General features: G+C 55.0%; 8 protein-coding genes across 8 annotated transcripts; 4 read left to right on the plus strand and 4 right to left on the minus strand.

Annotated features, from left to right (window-relative positions):
* Positions 1 to 226: 226 nt before the first annotated feature.
* Positions 227 to 2,920, plus strand: E0L32_011579 (uncharacterized protein; the record flags this gene model as incomplete). Its single annotated transcript, XM_031134324.1, has 2 exons — positions 227 to 2,040; positions 2,104 to 2,920. The coding sequence occupies 2 exons, from the start codon at positions 227 to 229 to the stop codon at positions 2,918 to 2,920; spliced, it is 2,631 nt and encodes an 876-aa protein (XP_031000252.1).
* A 614-nt stretch (positions 2,921 to 3,534) lies between these two features.
* E0L32_011580 (uncharacterized protein) lies at positions 3,535 to 5,870 on the minus strand (the record flags this gene model as incomplete). Its single annotated transcript, XM_031134325.1, has 3 exons — positions 3,535 to 3,714; positions 3,789 to 5,529; positions 5,584 to 5,870. 3 exons carry the CDS (start codon positions 5,868 to 5,870, stop codon positions 3,535 to 3,537), a joined length of 2,208 nt encoding a protein of 735 aa, XP_031000253.1.
* Positions 5,871 to 7,063: 1,193 nt separating this feature from the next.
* Positions 7,064 to 9,055, plus strand: E0L32_011581 (uncharacterized protein; the record flags this gene model as incomplete). The annotated part of the gene is made up of 2 exons (XM_031134327.1): positions 7,064 to 7,276; positions 7,352 to 9,055. 2 exons carry the CDS (start codon positions 7,064 to 7,066, stop codon positions 9,053 to 9,055), a joined length of 1,917 nt encoding a protein of 638 aa, XP_031000254.1.
* A 643-nt stretch (positions 9,056 to 9,698) lies between these two features.
* On the plus strand, positions 9,699 to 12,686 carry E0L32_011582 (uncharacterized protein; the record flags this gene model as incomplete). Its single annotated transcript, XM_031134328.1, has 2 exons — positions 9,699 to 12,045; positions 12,109 to 12,686. 2 exons carry the CDS (start codon positions 9,699 to 9,701, stop codon positions 12,684 to 12,686), a joined length of 2,925 nt encoding a protein of 974 aa, XP_031000255.1.
* Positions 12,687 to 13,773: 1,087 nt separating this feature from the next.
* E0L32_011583 (uncharacterized protein) lies at positions 13,774 to 16,035 on the minus strand (the record flags this gene model as incomplete). Its single annotated transcript, XM_031134329.1, has 3 exons — positions 13,774 to 15,057; positions 15,116 to 15,323; positions 16,001 to 16,035. The coding sequence occupies 3 exons, from the start codon at positions 16,033 to 16,035 to the stop codon at positions 13,774 to 13,776; spliced, it is 1,527 nt and encodes a 508-aa protein (XP_031000256.1).
* A 3,899-nt stretch (positions 16,036 to 19,934) lies between these two features.
* E0L32_011584 (uncharacterized protein) lies at positions 19,935 to 21,100 on the minus strand (the record flags this gene model as incomplete). The annotated part of the gene is made up of 2 exons (XM_031134330.1): positions 19,935 to 20,350; positions 20,428 to 21,100. 2 exons carry the CDS (start codon positions 21,098 to 21,100, stop codon positions 19,935 to 19,937), a joined length of 1,089 nt encoding a protein of 362 aa, XP_031000257.1.
* A 1,109-nt stretch (positions 21,101 to 22,209) lies between these two features.
* Positions 22,210 to 23,018, plus strand: E0L32_011585 (uncharacterized protein; the record flags this gene model as incomplete). The annotated part of the gene is made up of 5 exons (XM_031134331.1): positions 22,210 to 22,224; positions 22,302 to 22,413; positions 22,497 to 22,634; positions 22,708 to 22,870; positions 22,934 to 23,018. 5 exons carry the CDS (start codon positions 22,210 to 22,212, stop codon positions 23,016 to 23,018), a joined length of 513 nt encoding a protein of 170 aa, XP_031000258.1.
* A 503-nt stretch (positions 23,019 to 23,521) lies between these two features.
* Positions 23,522 to 24,818, minus strand: E0L32_011586 (uncharacterized protein; the record flags this gene model as incomplete). Its single annotated transcript, XM_031134332.1, has 2 exons — positions 23,522 to 24,682; positions 24,747 to 24,818. The coding sequence occupies 2 exons, from the start codon at positions 24,816 to 24,818 to the stop codon at positions 23,522 to 23,524; spliced, it is 1,233 nt and encodes a 410-aa protein (XP_031000259.1).
* Between the last annotated feature and the right edge of the window lie 458 nt (positions 24,819 to 25,276).

The following is a 25,276-nucleotide window of genomic DNA, read 5'->3' on the forward strand; positions in this document are numbered from 1 at the left end:
TCTTTTTATTTGTGTAATTCTCTTGAGCTTGACGCCCTTCATTTTGTTTCTCGTCCTTTGCATCCATTCATTTCTATTCAACTTACGAGCAGGGATCGCAAGCGAACCCCACGATTCGCTTCTTATTCGGCTTCTGTCAATTAGCGCCAATCAACAAGGCGCGCGGGACTCGTCGGGTTTGGGTTGGGCACAGCTACAGCGCTAACGGCAGACGACGGTAGTGACAATGGCGGTGGAGAACAGCACTGTGGGCGCCCAGCAGGGCCCTGGAAACGGGAATTACCACCCCGGCCCGGACACTCTGCCCGGCAACGCAGGGTCCAGCGAAAGGTTCCCTGCATATTGTTTACATTCGCACGGTGACGACGCTACTGCTGCTCCCACCATCACCGCCGCCGCCGACGACGACGTCAACACTCGCTCTTTCAACGACAACCTGCCCAAGACACCCAACGAGAAATATTTGCAGAGGCCGCACTCCGTCTCTTTGCAATCTACTGCATCGTTTGCGTCCGCGTCCGACTGCAGCGACAGGGACGCCGATTCGTTCTTTGACTCGCGCCGGGCATCTGTTATCAGCACCGCCTCCTCCCTTTACTCGGTAGCCACATCTCCGCTCCAGTACAAGCAGCAGCAGCAGCAGCAGGACCACTCGCCGCCCCTCACTCGCAGCCGGAGGGACGCCAAGCAGTTGCATGCGGCCCGGCTCCAGCGCTCCGGATCGACGAGCCTCGCCCTCGGAAGCAACAGGGAGAAGAAGGAGGGGCCCCGGTCAAAGAGGTTCCACCGGGGCACCGTCGGCGCCAGTCCCCAAGACGCCCTCTCCGCCACCGAGCCGCCACATGAGCAGGGCCTGACGAGGATGGCGTTTGCAGAGCAGCAGCGGTGGATCACCGTGCAGCAGAAGACTTTTACCAAGTGGCTCAATACCAAGATCCAGGAGAGGAACCTCGAGGTGACCGACCTGGTCAAGGACCTCAGCGATGGCGTGAGTATTGACCCCGAGTTTGGCGCGGCAAAAAAAGCGAAGACAAAAACTGACAGGTTCTTTTTCGGAAAGGTCATCCTCATCCATCTTTTAGAATGCCTGTCCAGTGAATCCCTGGGTCGATATGCCGCCAAGCCCAAGCTTCGGGTGCAGCGATTCGAGAATGCCAACCTGGCGCTCGACTTTGTCAAGTCTAGGGGGATTCAGATGACCAACATTGGTGCTGAAGACGTGGTGGATGGCAACAGGAAGATCATTCTGGGCCTCATATGGACTCTGATTTTACGATTCACCATCAGTGACATCAACGAGGAGGGCATGACGGCAAAGGAAGGCCTGCTTCTGTGGTGTCAACGGAAAACCGCCTGCTACGATGAGGTTGATGTCCGTGACTTCAGTGCCAGTTGGAATGACGGATTGGCGTTCTGCGCCCTTCTGGATATCCACCGACCGGATCTGATAGACTATGACGCTCTCGACAAGTCCGACCACCGGGGCAACATGCAGATGGCATTTGATATCGCTCATAAGGAGATCGGTATCCCCAAACTGCTCGATGTGGAGGATGTCTGCGATGTGGCCAAGCCAGACGAGCGCAGTCTGATGACATACATCGCCTACTGGTTCCACGCCTTCTCGCAGATGGAGAAGGTTGAGAACGCGGGCCGTCGAGTCGAGAAGTTTGTCAACAATATGCAAGGCGCATGGGAGATGCAGAGCGCCTATGAGAGGAGGATGGCAGAGTTGTTGAAACACATCAGGGCGCAGATGCAGGAATGGCAGGCTGCGACGTTCCAAGGGACGTATGCAGACGCCAAGGCCCAAGCCCACGCCTTTGCCTCATACAAGAGAGGCAAGAAGAGGGACTGGGTCGCTGAGAAGAGCGAACTGGCGACACTACTCGGCAATATCAAGACAAAGTTGGGCACCTACCGGCTCAGGCCATATGAGCCACCGGCCGAGCTGCGACTGGAGGTCATGGAGTCGGAGTGGGCCAGCCTCGCAAAGATGGAGATGACGAGGGGCCAATTGATCAACGAGACCATTCGAGAGTAAGAGGCTCCCCTGCATGCCAATATTCCATGATCTGGTACTAACTGACACCGTGTGAACAGCATCAAGAATGCCCTGCGCAAATCTTTTGCCGACAAGGCCAACGATTTCGCGCTCGCCCTCAATACTATGCAGCTCGCCATCTCTGGACTGGAAGGTGATGTTGAGGACCAGCTACACCACGTACGCAAACTCAGCGAGAACTTGCCGCCTCTTGACCAGTATCTCGAGGCTATCGCTGCTGTCGACGTCAAGTGCCAAGAAGCCAACATTGAGGAGAACGACTTCACCACCTACACCTATGACGAGCTCTGCTACGAACTCGGCCTTGTGAAGTCATCGGTGTCGAAGAAACTGTCTTTCCTCGACAACCAGATGGTCGCTCGCAACATGACCAACCTCACCCCTATCCAGCTCGAGGAGTTCGAGTCTGTCTTCCGTCACTTTGACCGGGACGATTCCAATTCCCTCCAGGAGCTCGAGTTCTCCGCGGCCCTGGCTTCCTTGGGACTCGTCTTCTCCGAGGACGAGATGCACGAGTACTTTGTGGAGACGGCTCATGGGCGTGACAGGGTCACCTTTGAGCAGTTCATCCGCTTCATGGTCGACGTGACCGAGGACCAGAACACAGCTGAGCAAGTCTTCCAGTCCTTCCGCGAGGTTGCAGACGGCAAGCCATATGTCACCGAGATGGACTTGCGCCACTCCCTTGTGCCGGACGAGGTCATTGACAAGCTGGTTGAGATCATCCCGCCCCATACCGGACCGGACATGGCCGAAGACAGGGGCCAGCCGCAGTACGATTACATTGCCTTCATGGACAAGCTCATCGCCGACGAGAGAAGCCAGTCGCCAACCAAAGCGAATGGCATTCACTAATAGTTGCCGTTCGCCTCGCACTTATCAGTCTCTCCTTCTCCATCCCTTTCAGAGTATATACGCCCCCTTCGCCTTTATTTTGTTTAACAACTATTACCATCAAAAGTGACGGCATAGGACAAGCGAGTTTGCCTGTCCCTTTGCTCGCCTCGGTCTGTACGGGAGGGGAGAGGTTTTCCATCATTGCATTGCAGATTGGTGTTTTGGGTGACCTTTGCAGCATTTCTCCCCCCACACAGAAGAGAACATACCCCATTTCATTTGTCTACCAGGCCAAGGGCAGAGACGGACCAAAAGGATATTAAATAAGTCAAGGAATAGATTTCCAAGACCAGGAAGATAAAATCATCGAAACTATTGCCAATCAACCCCGTAGCCTCTATATCTATGCCTAGTTTTGATCTGAAGTTTTCCATCAAGATATGGGCATTGACCCTGCCTGATGTCCTAATCGCTGTAAACGCCAGTATAATGCCACTGATCAAGATGCCAACATCTCTCATTCTTCTCTTACCAGGTGCAACAAATCGTGATAATGTGACCGTGTCAAACACAAATAGTACGGCACAGACAAGATACACGACCACTGTCCGTCCATCGCTCTAGACCAGGCCTCACCGTTCCTTAAACGCATCCATGTCTTTCAAGGCGCCTGCCAGCCTCCTGTAGTCTCTAAGGAGCTCGAGAACCTCCCCCAGGCGTAGGTCGGCCGGGTTCTGCAGCTCCATGAACCTTTTGTTCGGCGGAGCGATCTGCGGCTTTGGCGGCAGTGCAGCAGCGATGTCGGGGAATGCCTTCAAAGGCAGGTTAGTCACAGAAACGCTATCGGAGGCCAATGGCTCAGGCAAAGTGATGATCAAATACGTACCGATGCAAGGTCACCGCCATCAGCGGACCCCTTGCTGGCAGCGGTGGACGCCGTATCCTTGACGGTTGGGGCCACTGGCGTGGACGCCGTGCGTCCAAAACCACGTATCATGTTCATGCCGCCCGAGAATCTTGATATTGGGTTAAAGGAGTTGCCGAGGTTACGCACTGAGTCGATCAGTGCTGGATTGGTTGCTCCTGGTGCCGGAGTGCCCCCGTCTCTCTTGGCCGGCTCTTCCCCTGCAAAAGCGACCTTCCTCGAGCCACTGGTCACGCTGCTCCTCGAGCTGTCCGCACTGTGGTCTCTAGAGGCCTTCTTGCCGCTTATCAGACTCAGCATCCTTTCTTCTCGGGTGCCCGAGCCCGTGTGGTGCTCGTCCGGAGTGTGTACCGAGCTTGCGCCGCTTACGGAACCCTCATCATCAAAGGCCTGGGGCGGCGGCGTGCTGATGAGTTTCCTCGCATCGTCTAGTGTCTTCGGCACGATTGTCTCTGCAGTCGGCGCGTCTAAGCGCTCGCGCAGTTTGCCGAGGAAGAATTTGTAGCTGTCGCCCAGACTGTTGCCGATATTTTTCAGCCCCTGATCCGCTGAGCTGAGCACAGCGTCGCTGGCTGCACCAAATGCCTGTGCCGGTGTGTTCACCAAATCGCTAAGTCGGCGATTACGCAGCTGCACGGCGGCGCGGATGCCTGCTGGAGAGGTCGTAGGTTTGAGCCCTGATGCAATGCTGGCATTCGTCTCGGCTGTACTCTGCGCTGCCGGTGTGATACCTGGTTGGTATGCTGGCGGGAAAGTCTCTGTTTTGGGCGAGCCCGGTGAACTTGTGTTCTTGGGCGGACCAGCCTGCGGCTCATCAGCTCTCAATGTAGATAGGTCAACGTTATCCAGAAAGCTAATCGCGGCCTCGAGATTCGTAAGGCAGTACGCTGCCTCCCCTTCCAGCTTCTGCTCCCATCGAAAGCGCTGAACAAAGTTCACATCGCTCACAACGCTCAAGTGATCAGGCGGCAGGGTGATCAAGCTGTAGATCAGCATGGGCATGATCTCGTCCGCCGAGGAAGACGGGTGGAAGTGAGACAAAGTGTCGACGATGCTCTTGTGGGCGGCCTTCAGGCGATTGAGCTTCCCGAGAGGGTATCGCGAGTTATTCATCTCCATCAGTTCTCTGCGTGCTGGTTCAAGCCACTTGCGGACCTCCTCTTGTCTCTCCAAAGCCTCCTCTGTCGAGTCAGTCGGCGCCCAAAGCTCGACGCCAAGATCCAGGGGGCCTATCCCGACCACTGCTAGAGCTGCCGTCTTTGATCGTAATTTGTCGTCTTGTGCTTCGTCCTGTGTACTGCGATGCCTATAAATCTTGCCGTACATCCCTTCGCACAATCGCCTTTCCACAGCCTCCTCGTACAGCCCACGCTTCTGTTCCAGCTGTCTCCGAGCTCGTTTCCTCTCCGCCAGCTCCTCGGCTGTGATCATTTGATGTTCCACATCGGGCTTCGCCGGTGGTGTTTTCGGCTTATCCTTGCTTCCTATCGATGCAGCCTTTGCGCGCAATAGACTAGCGGCCGATGCTCGCGGGCCAGCAGAGGGTGGTCTTGGATGCTCACGGGTTTGGCGAGTAGCTAAGGCGGCGATGTGGGTGCTAATATGTGCTGCTGCTTGGGCGTAGAAATCTTGGAATAATCGGGAGACATTGTCGATATTCGCAGGGGCTGGATGGACCTTTGCTGAGAGTGACTCTATGAAGCTGAAGGGGGTTAGCGAGCTTGAAGAGAAGCTTGAGAAGCTCGAGCGAACATACCTGTCTGTTAAGCCGATCAACTCGATTGGTAGATCCTCCAGGTCGACAGAAGCTCTAGGTGTTTCATTGGTATCCTCTCCATCGTTAGACTCGAAAGCGTCTGCAGGCTCCAGCTTCTCCTGGTCATTTTGCAGTCCCTGCTGGACAGCTGTGTCTCCCACAGCTCCGTTCTGCTGGACATTTCCAATACCACCTGTGACCTGCTCAAGGGAACTGGTATTTGATGAGGACTTGCGTGGACTTGGCCGTTTTCCAGCAGTGCTTCTCCCGGTATTCGTTGGTGCCATGGGACCTCTCTGCGGATGCACGCTGACTATGAGGTAATGGTGAGCTCTAGTAGAGAGGACAAGAGCTGCACGACACAGAATCTTAGCAAGAAAGAGGAAATAGGGAGACAGTACTAGTCTGGTGGTATCAGAGCTGTCCGGGCATGAAGACGCTCGCTTAGTCTTGAAACTCGGGTTATATTAATGGGAGGGATGTTGCAACAGCCAAGTTGGACCCGAGGGTTCAGTGTTGCTACCAGATTATTCCTTTGGTGTTTGTCGCCGGGACAGGATACAGAACAACGCAGGGTTCTAGCGAGAAAGTAAAAAAAGTGTATAATTCTATGGTCTGTTGTCGCTTGCTCATGAAAGAGCTCAAGAAGATTGCAAGAAGCTTCGGTGCGGGTGCTCCGGGTGGTGGTTTGGAGATTCCGTCTGCCGCGACAGCTATTACCTGTCATGTAAGATCAGGGTATCTTATCAGGAAGTTTTGGTGCTAACAAGAACCTCCTAAGTCTCCGCTTTGAGGCAGTAGCTGTAGCGTATTTAGCGGGGGGTCCGATAGCTAGCCTGGGTCCTGTTGATCCATCGGTCCCCTCAACTTGTCTTGACTCTTAGCAATCTTGGAAGAAGAAATTTTGTTTTATTGATGGCGGTTGCTTCTGGAGTGGGCAGTTCCGCCGTATCAAACCTCTCAGGGACCAGGAAATCAGTTGGTTGCCAGAGCACAAGATGGAACTGGGCTGGTCATCTTGACTGGCAGAGGCGAGTCCATGTCATGGGTGGTGCATGGTAGGGTCACATGCTAAGGGCAATGGAATCGGTTGAGGTACCGAGACTGAGAGATTGTTAGTGCAGAGCTGAGGGTCGTAGTGGATTCTTTATCAGCTATCAATTGACGATACAAAGGAGCCACTGATGACCACTGGAAAACGCGTCTCATGCCACGCCCCAGGCCCACTAGCTGCGCTAAGGCCCGACACTGATGTTGTCATACCAGGCACCCGATAAGCCCGCGGGGTGCCACCCAGCTATGAGCCGACTCCGGTCTTCATTCATCCCCATCCACCTCCATCCCAACGACAACAACAAACGATACAAGCCATCATTTCGACTCTCCTAATCTCTCTCCTCAGTCTCATTTTCCTTGGTTCCTTTTTCAATCCGAAGCCTAGCAGCCACGGGCTTGCCATTTCCTATTTGCATCAGCCGTCATGGTTCCCCGGTGGAAAGAAGGGTCCACGGGGTGCACTTCTGCTGGCAGAGTCACAGCCCATGCCCTCCTATCCTTCCTTGCTCTCTCTGCCTCTCCAGTCAGCGCCTGGGGCCACGATAGAGCCTCCGAGCAAGTGGTTCTTCCTCTTCCTCAAGAACCCATCTCGCATCCTCTGCGGCCAGAACCTCCGGCCCCCGCAGACCACACCTTTGTGAGTAGTCGCCACTACCCAGCACTCGCTTCCCCCAAGCATTCATCTTGGGCCACTGACTGAACAATGAGACAGACCCTCCGCCACATCTACCATCACGGGGCCTATCAGCACCCCAAGCTACACAGGAGGAAGGATATCTCAAGTAAAGATGCCCAGGTCTGGATTGCAGCAGAAGACGGTTCTGGCCGGGAGCAGCTACCCGTCTTGAAAGCAAGGAGTCACGCGCAAAGGATCGAGAGGCTCGTGGATCGACGGCCGAGTATTGTTGATCCTATGGTGGCGTTGGCCCGAGAAAGAGGCTACGTTTCCGTACTCTCGCCCGACGCTTGGACGGTTGACGATGTGCCATCACCGGACATTACCGACAAGGACACCGTTCTTAACATGGCCTACATGACCTCAAATGCCTATGTTGAGACACCCGACAACGCAGACTGGTTCGAAGTTGGGCAGCCCTACAACAAGAGTGCTGACTTTGGATGGGAAACGGACGGGTTGCGGGGACATATCTTCGCCGATGAGACCAATTCAACCATCGTCATTGGTCTCAAAGGCACGACGCTGGCTGTGTTTGATGGAGATGGCACGACTACAAACGACAAGGAGAATGATAACCTGTTTTTCAGCTGCTGCTGTGGTCAGCAAGGCCAGTGGACCTACCGACAGGTTTGCGACTGTGCTACGGGGACGTACAGTTGCAACACTACCTGCGTCTCTAAGGCTCTGCGTGAGGAGAATCGCTACTACATGGCTGCTCGTGAGCTGTATTCAAACGTCACAGAGCTCTACCCCGACTCCAACATCTGGCTTACGGGGCATTCCCTTGGTGGCGCCGTCGGTTCCTTTCTGGCCCTTACCTACGGACTTCCCGCTGTCACATTTCAGGCTGTTCCCGAGGCTTTGGCTGCTGGACGTCTAGGCCTGCCAGTGCCGCCAGGCTCAGACCCTCAGAACCCACAAACTCGACAATACACCGGCACGTATCATTTTGGCCACACGGCTGACCCGGTGTATATGGGCACGTGCAACGGCGCCACCGCGTCGTGCTCGTATGCCGGATATGCCTTAGAGACGGCCTGCCACACTGGCTACGAATGCGTTTACGATGTTGTCTCAGACCTCGGTTGGCGTGTGGGCATCGGCACTCATAAGATCCACACGGTCATCAAAGACATCCTGCGCAAGTACGACTCCGTTCCTGAGTGCAAGTATACGCCGGAATGCCGGGACTGTGCCAATTGGAAGATGTACGAAAGCAATGGGACAGAGAGCACGACAACATCACGCTCCTCCACCACGACCAAGACCCGGACGCGGACAGAGACTTGTAAGACACCCGGTTGGTGGGGCTGCTTGGACGAAACGACAACCACGACTGGCAAGACGACATCCACTACGACAACAACTAGCACGTCGACTTCGACTTGCAAAACGCCTGGATGGTTCGGATGCAAGGACAAGACGACGACAACGTCAGCACCAGTCACATCGCCAACCACCGTGCCTACTGCAACGGCCACAACAACGTTGACTGTTCCAACCACCACCTGCGAAACGCCTGGGCGATTCTGGGGTTGCAACGATAAGACTCTCACAGTGAGCCCAACGACATCACATGAGATCACCGAAGCACCCTCGGCACCCACCAGTGCCGCCTCCCCGACCGCCAGCACAACGCAGTCCGCTCCATCGAAAGGGAAGTGTACACATCGCTCTTGGTTTGGGTGGTGCAAGGAGCGAGACCATGTTGACACGCAGGAGATAGTGGAAATCTAGAGTTTCCAGTTGTTCCGATTTGATATAGTTACTTACCTTTGCAAGATACACACGGCCCACGATTGGTCCATTTGGCGTTGGGGATTGATGAACAGCGATCATTGGCATCACAACCGAAGTACATTACCTAAGGAGGTGAATATGTAGCTTTAGGAAAGGCACATATCATGGCATTCGTTTTATATAGATAATGAGGCATCAGATCGATATTTCTTCAACTGATTTCATGTAATTTATCTGAAAATACGCCTCGTAGACATTAAAGTACATTGATGAACTTCATAAGATTGATCCTATTCAGCACATAGTCGAATTTTGGAGGTAGCTCGCGTGGTCCGTATATTCCCTGACCGCGAGCTGGAGGCTGACATTTAGTGGCTCCACCCTGTAACCTCCACCATTTCCGGGGGTCGCTCAGAGGGGCCGAGATGAAAGAATCCAGTATCGAACTGCCCAGCCTTAGCACCTGCAAGATGCATCTAAAAAATTCCACACGCCACCACGCGTCTTTGTCATACCGCAGGGGCTGATGCCTTTTTGACCAACGCAGCCCTTAAGCCTTCACATGTAGACTCTCAGCAAAGATCCGAATTTGACTCCATTGTGCCGTCTTCGGCACACGGCGCCTGTGATTCGCGACAACATGGCGTCTGCAGACGACGAACCGCGAGCACTCGAGCAGGATGAGTCGTCCGAGCTTTCCAGCGCGTCCGACAGCGGCTCCGGCTCCGACTCGGAGGAGCAAACGCAGGTAGAATGGCTTGCAACAGGACGAGCCAAACGCGCAACAGCGGGGAACCGGATGAAAAGCATGCTGGCAAACGAGGAACGCGCCGACGAGGACTCCGACCTAGAGCTGCTGTTTGCCGAAGACGAGGACGACCAAGGTTTCACCGACGTTGAAAAGGATGATGCATCTGACGTCCAGATGGACTCGAGTTCCGATGAAGAGGATCAGGATGATGGCAAGGATGACGACCTCGCTGGAGAGAAAGAGTTGGAGAGAAGAGAGCGGGAGAAGAAACTGGCGGCAAGGAAGAGAAAAGCGCAGGAAGCAATTCCCGCCAAATTCCGGAAGAAGGTCAGGATTGATGCCGCCGGTAAAGGAGGCTCGACTTCTGCGGCGTCCGAGGCGCCGAAGCCTCGTCCTAAGAAGAAGAGCGAGCGAGCAAGTTGGCTGCCGTCGGTCACCGACGCCCCAACCCGTGCCTCGGAACGGTCGACCACGCGGATCAGCAAGGTTCAGCTCCATCAGCAAATGGTAGAGCGTGAGGCGCGTCGGAAGCGGCAGCTCGAGATCATGGAACGCAAGGCCCGCAAGGCAGAAGCCAACAAACGACCCCCCCTGACGCAGGCAGAGCGTCTAGCCGAGGCCGAGCTCGTCGAGAGTCGCAACGCAAACAGTCTGAACCGGTGGGAAGAGGCAGAGAAGCAGCGGGAGGAAGAGAGGCAGGCCAAGATCGCGGCGCTGTATAATCGGACACTCGAAGGGCCCGTCGTGACCTTCTGGAGCGGCGTTGTCGACATCACAGGTGAGGGCGGTACCGGTGCTCAACAGATGCTGAAGCATCTTGGCAAAATGGTATCCATGGAGGAGAAAGCGCCCAGAAAGAAGAGGCAGTCTGCGGCAGCGATAGCACAAGCGCAAAAGGAAGCAGAGGATGCAAAGAAGGAAGCGCCGGCTCCAGACGTGAAGATGGAGGATGCCGATGGAAAGCAAGCTGAGAAAGTGGCCGAAAATGGGCCAAGGCCTCCTGTTGTCCCCGACCCTGGTCAGCCGGACAATGTAACAAGCGCGTTGCCGGTGGCGAACCCGAACCCAGAATCTGCAAAGGAGAACTCTGCAAAGGGACCTGCAGACGAACCTGCAAAGGAGCCAACAAAGGAGGCGACACAAGAGTCGCTCAAGGAGGCGGTCCAAAATACTCCAAGTGATGCAACAGCACCACCCGCAGCATCAGCAACGACGGAGGTACTCCAATCTACACAAGCCGGACCTCAGTCTTTAGACACTGATGCACCCAAACTTGACGTTGTCTCAAAACCGACTGCTCAGCATGATGGCACACCCCCTCAGGCAGTAGATCCCAAGTTACATTCACAACCTGGACAATCAGAGACAAGCCCTACATTGCCTACAACAAACACAAGCGCGACGCTTGTTCCTACACTGGCCCCTCCTTCTCCGGCACAGCCTTTGCAAGTTCCACCAGCGCCGGCGTTGCCTGCGACAATTGAACACAGGTCAGGCCTGGCGGCCCCCGGCCTAGCAGCTCCCTCGTTTCACACGACGGACGCTGTCTTTCGGCCAATAGGAGCCCCGTCACCGATGGCGCCGCCAGCCATGGCAAGCCCCGGTGCTCTGAGGCCGCCTCCTTCCGGTGTCCTGGCTCGCCCGGCCTCCATGCTCGCGCCTCCGAACATGGTGGATGGTTCAACACCCATGCTAGGCTTGACCTCCATGGGAGGGGGCAAGTCTAACGTCTTGGCTGCGCCAAACACATCTCAAACACCGTCGCCCCTCGCTCCGCCATCGCAATCTCCCAGTACTCTTTCCGCGATGGCCATGGCACCTCCGCCGCGCCCGCCCCCGCCACCTCCGACACCCCAGCAAATGCTTGCACCTCAGCCAGCTCCGGGTCCAGCTCCAGCTCCAGCTCCAGTCTCGGCTCCCGCCGTCACTCCAGCTGCTGTTACGGGTAATGTGAAGACTTCACCTGTCCAGGCTCCAGAGCCTCAGAAAGGTCCGCAAACGGCGACAGGTACCAGTGTGGCAGACAAGCCTGAAGCTGCAAAGAGTAACAACGAAATCCAATCCACCGAGCCGCCCACAACAGATCCTGCATCGGCTGCGAAAGAGGCGGAGCTCCCAATGGACGGCAAGATCACACGGAGTTGTATCATCCTGCAGAATTTCGACGAGGATGCTATAAAGGACAAGACAGTGCAGACACAAATTTTGTTCGGTCGCAAGATGAGCAAAATCGGAAGTAAGTTGCACCGCAATGCGTCACACTGGTGATTTATGTCTTTCAAACTGACTCTCCTGTTAGAACCTGCACATGCCCCTTTGTGTGTCATCACCAACCATCCGGCACGCTATCGGGACCCAAAGACAGGCCTGCCGTACTACAACAGTTACGCCTACAAGGAGATTCAGAAGCTCCATGGTGGGCAATATAAATGGAGTCAGCTCATCGGCGCGTGGGTAGGCACTGGCAGCGCGGCAGCAAGAGGGGTGCCGGTTCGGTTCATGGGGGGACCCGCCGCCGCGGCGGAAGACGAGCGGCGGAAGAAGGAGAGGGAAGAGGCAGCGAAGAAGAAAGCGGAAGAGGAGGAGCGCAAGAAGAAGGCGGAGCAAGAAGCAGCAGAGAAGGCAAAGCTTGCGCCGGCGGCTCCGCCCCCCGAACAAGCGTCGTCAACTACGACATCGGCAGCGGATGAGAAGAAGGCAGATGCTGCCCCGGAGATACCGGCTGCTATGCCAGCAGAGACACCCGCACCAGACACTGGTGGCACGGTAAAGCAGGGAGGGCAAGATCCGCCGCGGGACGGAAATGCGGCCGACGGCCAGCAGCCAGAGCCGATGGAGGGCGTGCAACCTACCCAGCCGGAGCCACAGACAGCATGAAGCGGCCTCGAGCACGAGGGTGGTGTGTATTCAAATGTATTATCATAAAGAGACGTGCTAGTAACGATCGATACCCTAACGAATGAAAGGACGTGCCTGATGGCATTCAGACCTCAAAATATCCGGCTCAGAATGCCATGCTTCTCAGCTTTACGATCCTTTGTGAACCTTGCACGTTGCACAAAAAACTTCAAAGACAAGCATGTCTTACGATCCTTGCCGATGGGATTTCCGATCCAGATCAGCTAGACAGCGGCAGCCTGCAGCGTTCTGTACCACATGGGCTGCCCGGTCGTTACGAAGGGGAAGAAAGGCTGAGAAATGACACACTGGCAAACCCACCCACACACCCCCTGTCAATAATATGCATGCAAGCATAGGGCTGACGGCACATCACGTATGTACATGCAAGGGTCTATCCTGGACATGGAGATTACCATTTCGGACTCATTCATTATCAGAGGAGAGAAGAGAAAAGCGGATAAAGTCGAATCCCAGCACATCGGTGTTTTCATCACCCCTTGACCCAGCGCGGATGCCCCAAGACGACGAATGGGATTCCTTTTTGCGCAAAAAAAATATTTTGACAATAACGAAAAAGCAACAAGAGTTAAATTGCCAATCTCATCTATGCGTGACAGGCACGGACAGTCGCATGCTCTGCTATGATTCATACATTGGATCACGTCAAAACCTCCCCCGATCCTTGAAAGAGAAACCAATCCCGTTGCCCTTCCATTTCACTGTCCCTTACCATGAAATAAAAAGGAAAAAAGGGGGTATAACTGATGCCGATCCTTTATCGCCAGCCGACGAAGGGAAATAATGCCGAATTCCCAAGTCTTGTTCCATCTATCATACGTCCACCGAGCCAAAATAAAATCCATAGTCCCAAGGAACAGAAAAAAGAGAGAAGAGGTTCCTCGTCTAAAGTGGTAAAAGTGTTGTGGTTGTACACAGGGGGAGCCTCTGTGCTACCCCGAGAATGAACAGGTAGAAAAAGAATAAATGGTATCAGTGACTTGAAGGAAACGTAGAAGAGATAGGACGGAGAGTCGTTCGGTTGTTGCGGTGATTGCAACATAGTTTAGGCGCCCTTGCCGCCAATCACGCCCGCCAGCCAGCCCATCTCGTTGACCAGGTCGTCCAAACCCGAAGACTTGCTGGCGTCGGCAGGCAGAAGCGAGCCGTTGCCGACGGGCATCTGTTCTGTGCTGTCGGCAGAAATCAGAGCAGGGGAGCCCATGACGGCGTTACCCACAGCCTTGGGGGCCACATCCTCGTCGACAGATGACCGAGGCAGGCTGTAGCCCGAGAATGCGGCGGTCCAGCTCTCACCAAAGGAGGACTGGCCGGCAGTTTGACGGCTGTGGCCGGCGTCGACCAGGTAACTAAGGGACGGGAGGAAGGGCGGCCGATCCTCGTCAAACGACGAGACGGGGTCGTCCTCTTCCTCCTCGGAGTGGTAGATGGAGGGCGGCTCGTTTGGGTCGGGCGAGCGCGTAGAGGCTATCGAGGCGGAGGTCAGAGGCGAAGTCGCTCGGGAGGACGAGGTGGAGATGGAGAAACGAGACATGGGGATGTGTAGTTCGGTGGTAGATGGCCGTGGCGGTTCGGGCGCTGCGCGCGTCGGGGCTTCGAAGTAAGAGGCCGGCTCGATCGTCGTCTGCGAGTCGTTCTTGCTCTTCTGCACCCTCGACGCCAGCTGCAGGATAGTTGTCGACGAGTAGTTCCGCTGTAGAGGGGGTGGTGAAAGCCCCATGTAGGAGGGCGTCTCCGAGATGGAAGTGCCGGCAAAGTTCGCGTCGTCCTCCTCCTCGGCGATGTCCTCTGGGATGGCCACTTTCGAGGCCGCCTTGGAATCTATGCTACCAGGTCGCTGAGACGCCGATGAATTGTCGGAGAGGAAGCGATGGAGCGACTCTGCGGAAAACATCGCGGGGCGACTGCTTGCAAGTGATGGCCGAGCCTGATAGGAACCCGCATGCGATACAGGCCGAGGCTCATCTGACTCCGATGGCTCTGTCGAGCTGCTGTTCGAGGAAGAACTGGACTTCCGCTTGAACAGGCTTCTCGGATTCCACTGGGGTGATACTGAACGTGAACTGCGACGCTTGTGTGGTGAGGTCTCGGGTCGAAGGGTTGCGAGGCCGGGAACAGGTGGCGGCGGCCTTGGTGTTACAAATTTGTGTTTAGGGTCCATGGTCTTGAAGTCGCCGTCTCGCAACGAATTCAGAGATGCACTCCTCGTCCGTAGGGTCTGCTCCATCGGGACTGTCAAGGTGTTGACTGTTTGACCCGGCAAGAACGGACACGCGGTGGTCGAGGGTTGTGATGGATCATGCGTTTCGGTGGCGCCATCCAGCTCGTACTGCAACTGTGTCAGCAAGCGAGGCCGCGAGGTCCACCAAGGGGACATGGTGCCTCACGTAGAAGTAGTACGTCTCGCCCATTTTGAGGCCACCGTCGCGTTTGGCTATCGTAGAGTCGTGGCCGTCGCACATTATATCCTTAAAGGTGTAACATCCACGCCACTGACCTCTAGATCGCCGTGAGTCACGTTCCATAAGGTAGGGTTTAGAGAAGTTATCCCAGGAACCGACGAGGTGGACGGAGTTGATGGAGGGATGCGTCTGCCTATTTGTTTGTTGTCAACATACTGGCCCTTGTACGGCAGGCAACGTGAACAAGATATGTGCCAGCATCTTGAACAAGGATCGAACAGCCCGGGGGGGTCATCTCGATCAGCCAGCCTGCTGAGCTGGCTGACGCGGAGACCCATGTGCCTCATTTAGCCTCGTCCTTCATGATTAAGTCGCGAGCACGATCGAATGGCGGCCGACGGAAGGTAAGAACAGGGGTTTCCACGAGGTTTAGCGAGGGCTGTACCGTCCCGTAGGGCTACCTCGGGATGCTGGGTTACATGATGGGACCCGAAATGGGTCTGGCGCTGACGTGGTAGGAGGTGAAGTGGTAATGGGACCCAGAACCCATGCATAAGGATAATTACCCCATCAGATCCTTCTTCCTGACACGCCCCCTTCTGGCAAATGATCAGAGAGAACTTGCTCCTCTGCTCAGGGGTGCCTTTTTGTTGGTGTGGCATTGGCAATCCCTTGGACAACCTATCTCCGTTCCGTAATCGGGAGAGACCATAAGCAGAAATGGAATATAAGACGAGGAAGGGCCTGCATTCGGGCAAAGCGGAACGGATTTGCCGGGATGAAAAGAGAATAAGGAAAAGTGTAATGTGTGCCGCCAAGGGGAAAATATCACAGATTGCTTATTATGACTGGTAAATGAACAAAACTCACAGCATGAATGTGAAAAGCGTGGTAGTCGGATCCATATTGATATATGTCAGGGGCAAGCTGAGCTCGCCACCAGAATTTGATCTTGATCACAGACAATCGGTATCGGTAGCATAAGCTCTCTCTACAAGAGAGCGTCCTCGTTACCTCGAAGACATATCCGCAGTCTATGACAATGCAGGTTGAGGTGCAATAATGGGATCGAGCAAGTGGTCGAGATGTTGCTAGTCGCGGATGCGGTTTGCACAGAGCCGAGTTCACAATGTCCAAGGTAGAGAGAGTCGACAGCGTCCAGGACCAGTCGGATACCGGGCCAGGAGAGTGCCAATGTTGGAGTATTCGGGCGCTCCGAGGATTGGAAGAAGGATAGCGAGACAGTGTCCTATGGCTCGAACAGAAGGGATTGTAAGAATATGGATGCCAGATCCGGGGAACAGTCTGCTGGGACAGAGGTCCTGGGGTCGGTGATGTATTTCAGTAATAAGCTCCGCTCTCACCCTACCCCTACAGGCGCCACTTGCAAGAGAATAAGCAAATAAGCAGTGTGGCTCCTCGTGGAGGAGATGAGACGAACGGGGCTGAATCAACTAACACTCAATGCGAAAGACGCGGCGGCAGAGGGAAGGGGACCCTTGTCTCGCAACAGACGTCAAATAGGGAGGACTGGCCCCAAGATTGGTCAACGTTGAGACTGGACTAATACCGCCCAGCGTGCTCAGACCATGCAGCCATGTGGGAAATTAATTGTGTCTTCTCCACTGGGCGATCTTTCCGGCAAAGAGGATGGATTCAGTGAATGTTTAGTTTCGTGGGGTGAGTGAAGCAAGATGGAATGGCGACCAGCGGAATGTTGAAGATTGGAAGACGGTGAGGATAGGGGAGAGCCACGATGCCTGCGGAGAGCACGGGAAGGCCAGGACCTGCTGTTAAAAGATGGGAGGAGTCTGACGTCGGGTCAACTAAGAGAACAGGCCGCGAAATGGTCTCCGACCAGGTATCCAATGGTGATCAATGATGGGGTTTGACGATCATCAAAGCCGTGTATCCATGCACTGCCGCCCACTGCCGGAGTGCGGACTGGATGGGCAAGTCAGACTTGCATTAGATATGTAGGTAAGTACTTTTACGCATACGTACAACATCAAAAAGCACATGCGGGCTGAAAGATGGAGTTCGACTCGGCACCTTCAACCAGCCATGGGGGAGAGAGAGGAGAGAATACATACGTTTGCTCCGTAGTCAGGTACACAACAGACCCATCCCATACGAAACCTTGAGAGGAATCCATACCAGCTGAACTGAGGTGTGGCCCTGGGCAACGTGCAACCTCCATCGTCACTTAAGCTTCCGACTAATGACGTGGACCAGCTTGCCAGCCAGGAATGAACATGGCAACGTCGATAGTTCTGGCGCTAGAGGACGCAGCATTTTCCCTGTTTTCCTCTCGGGCTTTTTGCTGTTCTCTTTGCTCTCCCTTTTGCTTTCCCTACTTCGTACCTCGTAGAATCCATACGTCTGCTCCGTAGATCAGGTCAGGCAAGGCCAGGCCAGGCAGCCTGTCACTTCGCGCTTGTTGATCAAGACTGACGACGGCGTGGGCTTGGTCTTTGGTCGGGTCGTGCGGGAATGCCGTGAGCATTGACCCCGACGCCGACACCAAGGAGCGTCCTGCTGGTGGGTCAGTCACTCGCGTCTGGCTGGCATGGAGAAGTGACCGAATGGCTTGAGTGGCTTGCTTGGGACAGAGCGAGTGGAGGAGCAGGCCGTAAGCAGGGTTCAATTGTCTTGCAGCTCGTCTCCGATCTGCAGCGTCTCAGCTTTCCCTGGTTCTGCATCGCTGCACGTCGTCCAAGCCCTTTCACCCTGGCGAGTTCCAGGAAAGCCGGCGGCGTCTGGCGCTGTCCGGGCCTTGCGATTGGCTTCAGCGAACAAGAAGCCACTCTGACCCCTGGTCAATAGGGTCAATATGCGCTCCACCCTGCTGGGACGGCTGCGCTTCCCGCCCGCCTTCAACCACAGCGCCACTAAAGCTTCATGCCTCTGGCTGTGCTGCAACCACTTTGTTGCTGTGCGGGCAGTTGTTGATTAGGTTGCAGTAAACACAGACAGCTCCATCGGGCTGCATGTCGGTCTGATCGGTATCCTGTCACCACATCAGTGCCTCAGCCCTGTTGTTGATTGACCCCAGGCATGCAAGGATGGATGAAAAAGATATTCTCCGGAGCCGGTCGGGATCAGTCAATCTCGATCCTCCAAGTACCTCCAGACCATCGGGCCGTCACGTCAGGATGCTGTTCAGGAGCCCGCGCTAATGTTGGGATTGCAAGTCCATTAGCTCTCACGACCCTGGCAACGTGCAATTTCCCCAGCGACCGAGTCGGCCATGGCGTGCTCCACTCCTCTGCTCAGCAGGACTCCTCCGGAGGCACCTGTGGCTTGAGAAGTCGAGAAGCTGAACGCTGACATGATGGCAATGCAATGAGGACGGAGGAAGGGCTGGGGCCATTCATGCACAGGACGGGTCTGCGTTTCAGGACTCGGTATTCGCTGCGTTACGATCAACGTCACAGCCGCCGCATTGTTCTCTTTCTGGAAGGCAAAGCAAAAGAGAGAGGTCAGGGGGATGATCCTCCCGGCCAGTGGGTCGATTGTTAATCTTGAACGAGAACATCGAAGGTTGAAGGTCCAGCCCAAAAGCACCAGGCTCCACCGTTGAGGACCCAATCCACCTGGGCAAGTCCGCGCCGACGGGGTGCAACTACTGCAATGTGAATTCCTTCAAAGTCCTCTCGAATAGTTTGTCCTAATGCACAAATCTGCGACGATGCTTAAAAAGAGGTAGGCAGGCAGAAAGCCCTGCCCTTCATAAGCCCTGCCCTTCATAAGCGTTCTCACGGGTACGGTACCTCCATAATGGTGATCACCCTCCTCGGCCACAGCTGTCCCTACGGTGGCGTTTCAGGCATAGCTTCTCTCATTGCTTCCTGAGGTAGTTACTGGTAAAGGTACCCTTATGTAACTCTCTACATCCAGGGTTTTTGGACATGGGCACGCGCTCAATCTGTCGAGAGGCGATTAAGACGCCGTCGCTGCCTCTACAGAGTGGTTTGCGCTTTCAACACCTGCGTCGTATGTCACCAGAGTGCTCCTAGGACAGGATATATATCCCGGGCAGCCTGTGCTTCTGCTCAAGTTGCCTTCTCTCTTAGCACCATCACCCCATCAAAAGAAATTTGATACATGTCACTATTTTTCCTGCATCGTCGCTGGTCCATCTCTGAGGTTACGATCCTCGAGATACGCACGTATTCTTTGTGATCATGTGTTCCACGAGAGCTACGTTTTTCTAGTGCACAACTTGTTTGCCAGGTACCAATTTCCTCCCCAGGTCCATATGACCACTGCCTTCCCGTGAGATAGACTCCAGCGACAACAACCTCTTCACGCTTTCCGAACCCCTTCGCCTGGGCAAGACGATGACAGGAGAGAAGCAAATGAACAAGTCAACACACAATATACTGCAGAACTTGTTCAGGTAAATTATGTATTATTCAACGGGAAGCCTTACCAGAAGTCTGGCATGTCGGGCAGTCCACGCTTCAGAAGGCTCAACACCGATAAGTCTTCACATGTGTACTTCTCCCCGTTGGAGGAGTGAGTGAGTTGCTTCTGGCCATAAAGACACCGCCATTGAACACCGAGGCCGCCTGGTTAATCCCGCGCCCACAAAAGAAAATTCCGAGTTTGTACACAACGCCGTCCTGATGCCTGATCGTCCCGCTGGAAGCTGTCTCTTTTTGTCTCCCGCAATCCAGAATCGTATCCCTCGTGATTAAAAAAGAACATAAGTAGTCAATACAAGGAAGCGAATGTTATGAAAGCAAAGGTGAGGGTGAGGGAGACATCCGCCGCACACGCCGTCCTTTCGCGGTCCAGTCTACTCGGACTTGGCCGCGGATGCCTTCTTGACGGCGCTCGCGCGATCTCTGGCATAGCGAAGGCTTGCGTCGCCCTTCCACATGGTCCCCAGGGCTCGATCCCAGATAGTGAAGAAAGGCTGTGAGAAGTTGGTCTTGATGCCCCAGCTCTGGTGGTGGATATCATGGTACGCCGCGTTGTTGCTGGTGATTCGCTGCAGAGGATCCCACGGCAGGGCATATCCGCAGTGGTCGTCCACCGTCTTGATCGTGCTGCCCGTGAAGAAAATGAGGCTCATGCGAGGGGTCATGCCTGACAGCAGATAGGCGACGCCCGCACCGGCCGTGTCGAGGAGGAAGCCTTCGAAGGGGTGGTTGTACAAGGCACCGTAGGCATAGGGAACGTACAGACGGTGGTGCCGGGAATGGAACGTAGCTGGGAGCCGAGTCAGTCAGCATGGGTCACGACACAAGGACGCGGAAGAGGTCGCTTCTGCTTCTGCGGTCACTTACTGTACATCCACCTGTTGGTGTGCATGAACCGATGCCACCAGTACTGCCAGGTGTCTTCGCAGACAACAGCGAACCAAAGCTGGAAAGTGGGAATCAAGACATAGTAGATGGCCTTGGCGAACATGATCTCCCAGTTGGCAAAGGTAGGCGTGCTGGCAATGCCGTCGAGAGACGTGGTGAGGAAGGGATAGTGACCGCCGGCGAGAGCACCGGCCAGAAGCGGATGCGACGCCGACATGTTCTTGGAGATGGCCGCGGCGTTCAAGCCCAGGAAGTTGAGCAGGGCGGGCAGAGCTCGCTGCGCGGTCCTGATACGAGTTGCCCAAACCGCCACATCGTAGTTCTCCTTGCCAATCATCTGCGGCGGGTCGAGCACGGTCAGGAGAGCGCCGGCAGCGACCTGAATGACCTGCTGGATGATGACGTCGCGTGCCACTTCGTAACGCGATACATGATTTCGCGACGTGATTTCGTCGGGAGTGTGGAGTCGGTACTGTGGGAAGAGATCGTAGACGTCGAGGACGTGGAAGAACATGGAGAGCGCCCAGTAGGCGGCGACAGGGAGAAGCAGACCGAGCCAGAAGTCGGAAATAAATGGCAGCAGGTCGGGCATGGGTGAAAGAGTGTATGAGGGCAAGGGAGGTAAGTCCGATGCGACCGTTGCGTTGGCCATGGTGTTGAAGTCTGTAAAGTTCACCATGACCGGCTTGTCGTTATGGGCGCGAGGCAGTAAATAGCAATTGAGCCGGAATCTTGGGTGGTGTCAAAGGAGCGTCGACGGTAGAACAGAGCAGAGCAGAGCAGATTAGAAGAATGAGTATGGCAAATGAGAGAAAATGAAGGGTTTGAAAGCTTTTGTTCGCCCGCCGGAGATGACGGAGCTGCGACGTTTAAGAGGCCAAGAGCGAAAAGTGCCTGACTCTCGGCCAGTCTCAGTGGACTGAGTCTCCTTTCTCGGGCTTTGGCTCGATCTTATCAATTTCGCTTGCTAGATCAGCCGGCCTTCCGGTGTCTCCTGTTGCAAAAGTCGCCACCACATCGGACCACTGACAGCTGGTCGTCACCGCGAAACACCCCCAAAATGGGCCGAACAACAGGGCACTCTTGGAATTTGGGTATGCAAAGTCTCGAACCACTGGATATCTCTATTGTTGGAGGGGTTTCCCTGTTCACCATGATTGGAGTTGTATACTCATTGCCATCCTGCTTGCTTGAACGCATTTCACATGCACGAGGAGCACTCCCTACTAGAGTCATGACTCTCAGACTCTGCAAAGATTGCAGGCTCATTGCATTCTGGCTATCCCGATCCATAGCTACCTAGGCAATTCCTTCCCGCGGGTTGCCATGAAGTTGTATGTAGGTGATCAATTCGAGGAGGTGTGGCTTACCTAACGCACCTCAATCTGGTGCATCCCCATCATCGCCCTCAAATTTGCCTCCTTCCACGTGAAATACAAGAAGAGACAGGACAAGCCTGTAGGTTCAATGCTGCACCTGCCTTGGTCTACTTGTACTCCCAGCTCAAGGAAACGGGATTGATTGGACAAAAGACTCTGCTGTTGCTGCTTTTCCCCGCTAGCACTACTTTGTACTAGCCTCGATAGCCCCGCCATGGCAACAAACCTCCCACTTTTTTTCTTCTCCCGTTCAAACGTGGTATAAATCTCGACTGGCCTCAGCATCTCTAACCAGCGCCCTCCCTGAAAATCGCCGACCACCTGCCCAAACCCTTCTCCAGACCTTCCCCGACCAGAGCCTGTCCTCAAGACCACCGCCAAGATGATCATCTACACCGTATGTACCTTGCCTGATCCCGGATCGCCTCCAGATTTGCCCTTGACAGGGATTGGTATTGACCCCGCATTGAACAGGATATCCTCACCGGAGACGAGATTATCTCGGACTCTTATGACCTCAAGCTTGTCGACGACATCGTTTACGAGGCCGACTGTGCCATGATCACCGAGGGTGGCGTCGAAGTCGGTATGTTTCTGGTTCCTGCGCATACTTGCGGCGCTCCCAAGCCTGCTGCGTGAATGCCCGTCCTAACATGCGATTCCTTCCAGACATCGGTGCCAACGCCTCCGCCGAGGAGGCTGAGGAGGCCCTCGAAGACCAGGCGGTCAAGGTCAACAACATTGTTCACTCTTTCCGTCTCCAGTCCACCAGCTTCGACAAGAAGTCCTTCCTGGGATACCTCAAGGGTAAGCATTCTACCATGAGTGACCCCGCCTCGCATCGCCGCGTGTCATTCCGCTGACGAGCTCGCTCTTCTAGGTTACATGAAGGCTGTCAAGGCTGCCCTGCAGGAGGCTGGCAAGTCCGCTGAGGAGGTCAAGGCTTTCGAGACGGGCGCCTCCAAGTTCGTCAAGGACACTCTGCTGCCCAACTTCAAGGACTACGAGTTCTACACTGGCGAGTCGATGAACCCTGACGGAATGTGAGTCTATGCGCCTGTTTTGCTGCCAATTTTCGACACTGTACTGACATCTCTATCTCTTAGGGTGGTCCTCCTGAACTATCGTGAGGATGGTGTCACTCCCTATATCATGGTCTGGAAGCACGGCCTTAAGGAGACGAAGGTCTAAGCATGGAGAGCCGATCCTGGACTTTTCATCCTCTAGCTGCCTCGTTGGTAGAAAAAAGTACATGCCTCTTCTTTTTGGCCTATAAGCATGAAGAACAACACCTCCATGCTGGACTTTGATCCTGCTTTCTGGTTCAGGTCCATGGTCATTCATCTAATTGCATTAGAATAACGATGTTGATGAAGGGCCTCTCCTGGCTTCAAATGATTTCCCTCGGCTCGTTCTTGAATAATTTTACAAGATGCAGTGCAGGTCATAATGAACTGTAAACACTCCTAGTGCCTCTATGTCAAGTGGGTGTCTGAATAGTTGACGGAAGTTCATCAGGAGCTACCTCGATCTTAACAATCAATACCCTTGTCACATCCTTGCCCTGGAACTCGGAAGGGCTATCCCACTACCTAAATCCGATGGGCTTGATGGGTAGATAAGTACTTCTGTTAGCAGTCCGTCAACTAATCTGACCCTCACTTGTATGTACAGCACCAGCTTCCAATTTGCGGTTAAAATTGCGGTCTTGTCGAGACTGGCACCGGCGGAGGCCCCCCATCTGATCCCTGCCCCGATGCTGCAGCCGCAGCCAAACCCGGCTTCTTCTTTGGGGGTGGAGGAGCCGGCTTTTTCTTGACGGCTGCCAACATCGCTGCCGGGCTTGTGCTGGAGTTGCTCGTGTCTTGTGAGGTTGCGTGTGTAGGACTTGTTGCGCTTCCGGGGACAGAACTACCTAATCTGTCACTCAGGCCATACTTTTGGTTCAAGCTATTCGCACTTTTCACTCCGGCGGCGACTTGGTCACCATGACGCTGTCGAAAATTGTTCATAGTAGACGCGGCAGACCTTGCATCGGCGACCGATACGGAACTAGGGTCCTTGCGAAAGTTGGAGGCCGTCTGCAGCGCCGCCTGTTTCTGCGCAAAGCTGGTACCTTCTGATGGCGGCGCAGCCGATGGGGATGACGAGGTGCCCAACTTGGAGAAGCGTGATTGCAGTTCGTTGACATGAGTTGCTGTTGCCGCGCCACCGAAACGCGACGAGCTGCCGGTGCTCTCAGACGATGGAGTGCGGCCTGGCAGTGCCGGCGCTTGTCCTGACGACTTGCCGATTCCCAGGCCAGGAACGGATATGCCGGCGTTGCCCAGGTTCTTGACGGCTGCCTGGTTGAAATATGAACCTTGCCGAGAGGCCTCCGGGGCCGGGCTCCGAACAGGCGAGGTTGAGCCCGACGTTGCGTTGGATGGTGCGCGAGGGGGCAGCCTCGGCGGTAGACTGGGCGGCGGGCCTGGCCGAGCTGCCATTGCTGCTTGGGGAGATGGAGTGCGGCCATCCGCGCCGTCTCTCCTGACCGGCGGCGGCGGCAGATGTGAGGTCGACAAGCCGGTCGTGTCGACGCGATAAGGGACCGGCTCCCGCTCCTCTTCTTCCTCTGGCTCCGGGGCTGCCTGAGCGTACGGCGTAGTACCCGAAGGCTGTGACCTTGAAGGCAAGGCAGGAGACACGCGGCTTGTGTAAGCTGGAGGGTTCTGGCTGGTAGCGACCACTGGTGATCCTCCGGCCGCGACGTGCCTGGGTGGTGGGCCGAATGAGGCCGGGTCCTTCAACTGCGAGAGCGGACGCGATACATGGTCCTTTGGGTCCTCCGCCTCCTCCTTCCTCCATAGGCCAGTCTAAATCGTCTCGTCAGATTGGGTCGCCGCAAATAGCACCATTTTCTACCGGAGAGAGACTCACCACCTGCTTCTTGAACGTTGTCCCTTCTTTCTCTGGATGCCACCCTTTTTTGGCGATGTTCATCAACGACATGGCAGGCAGATAGATGTAGCTCTGTATTGATTGGTCCTAGTTAAACAATGCCGCGAAGTGTGATCCTAAGCCAGCATCGTAAGAACGAGAATGGGTTTATGCAGTCGTCAAGTAAGTAAGTCCTGTCCTCATATTAGGCCCCTTCTTTTGACTGTAGCTGAGCAGCGGGGTTGATATAACGATTCTGGCCCTTGCCAGAGCCACTGATGGCGCCCAGCTAGTCGGTGGCTGTGCCCGATGCTCGGTGACGTAAGCCCCTGTCGACCCATCCCTTCTGGAAGATCAGACCCTGAAATGGCCCCATGGTTGGTGTCGTCGCCTTGCGATTTAGTGTCAGAAGGGGCTGGTCCACTAAGGACAATCCCAGGGCAAATTTAGTATGTGGAGCTGTCTCTGCCCAACCACACCGCCCTTTAGGGCCACCCCAAAGGGCCGGCGGCCCCCTGGCGGCCTTCCCC

The sequence above is a fragment of the Thyridium curvatum genome, assembly GCF_004353045.1.
Source record: "Thyridium curvatum strain D216 chromosome Unknown NODE_110_length_109174_cov_86.414436, whole genome shotgun sequence".
Lineage (NCBI taxonomy): Eukaryota > Fungi > Ascomycota > Sordariomycetes > Thyridiales > Thyridiaceae > Thyridium > Thyridium curvatum.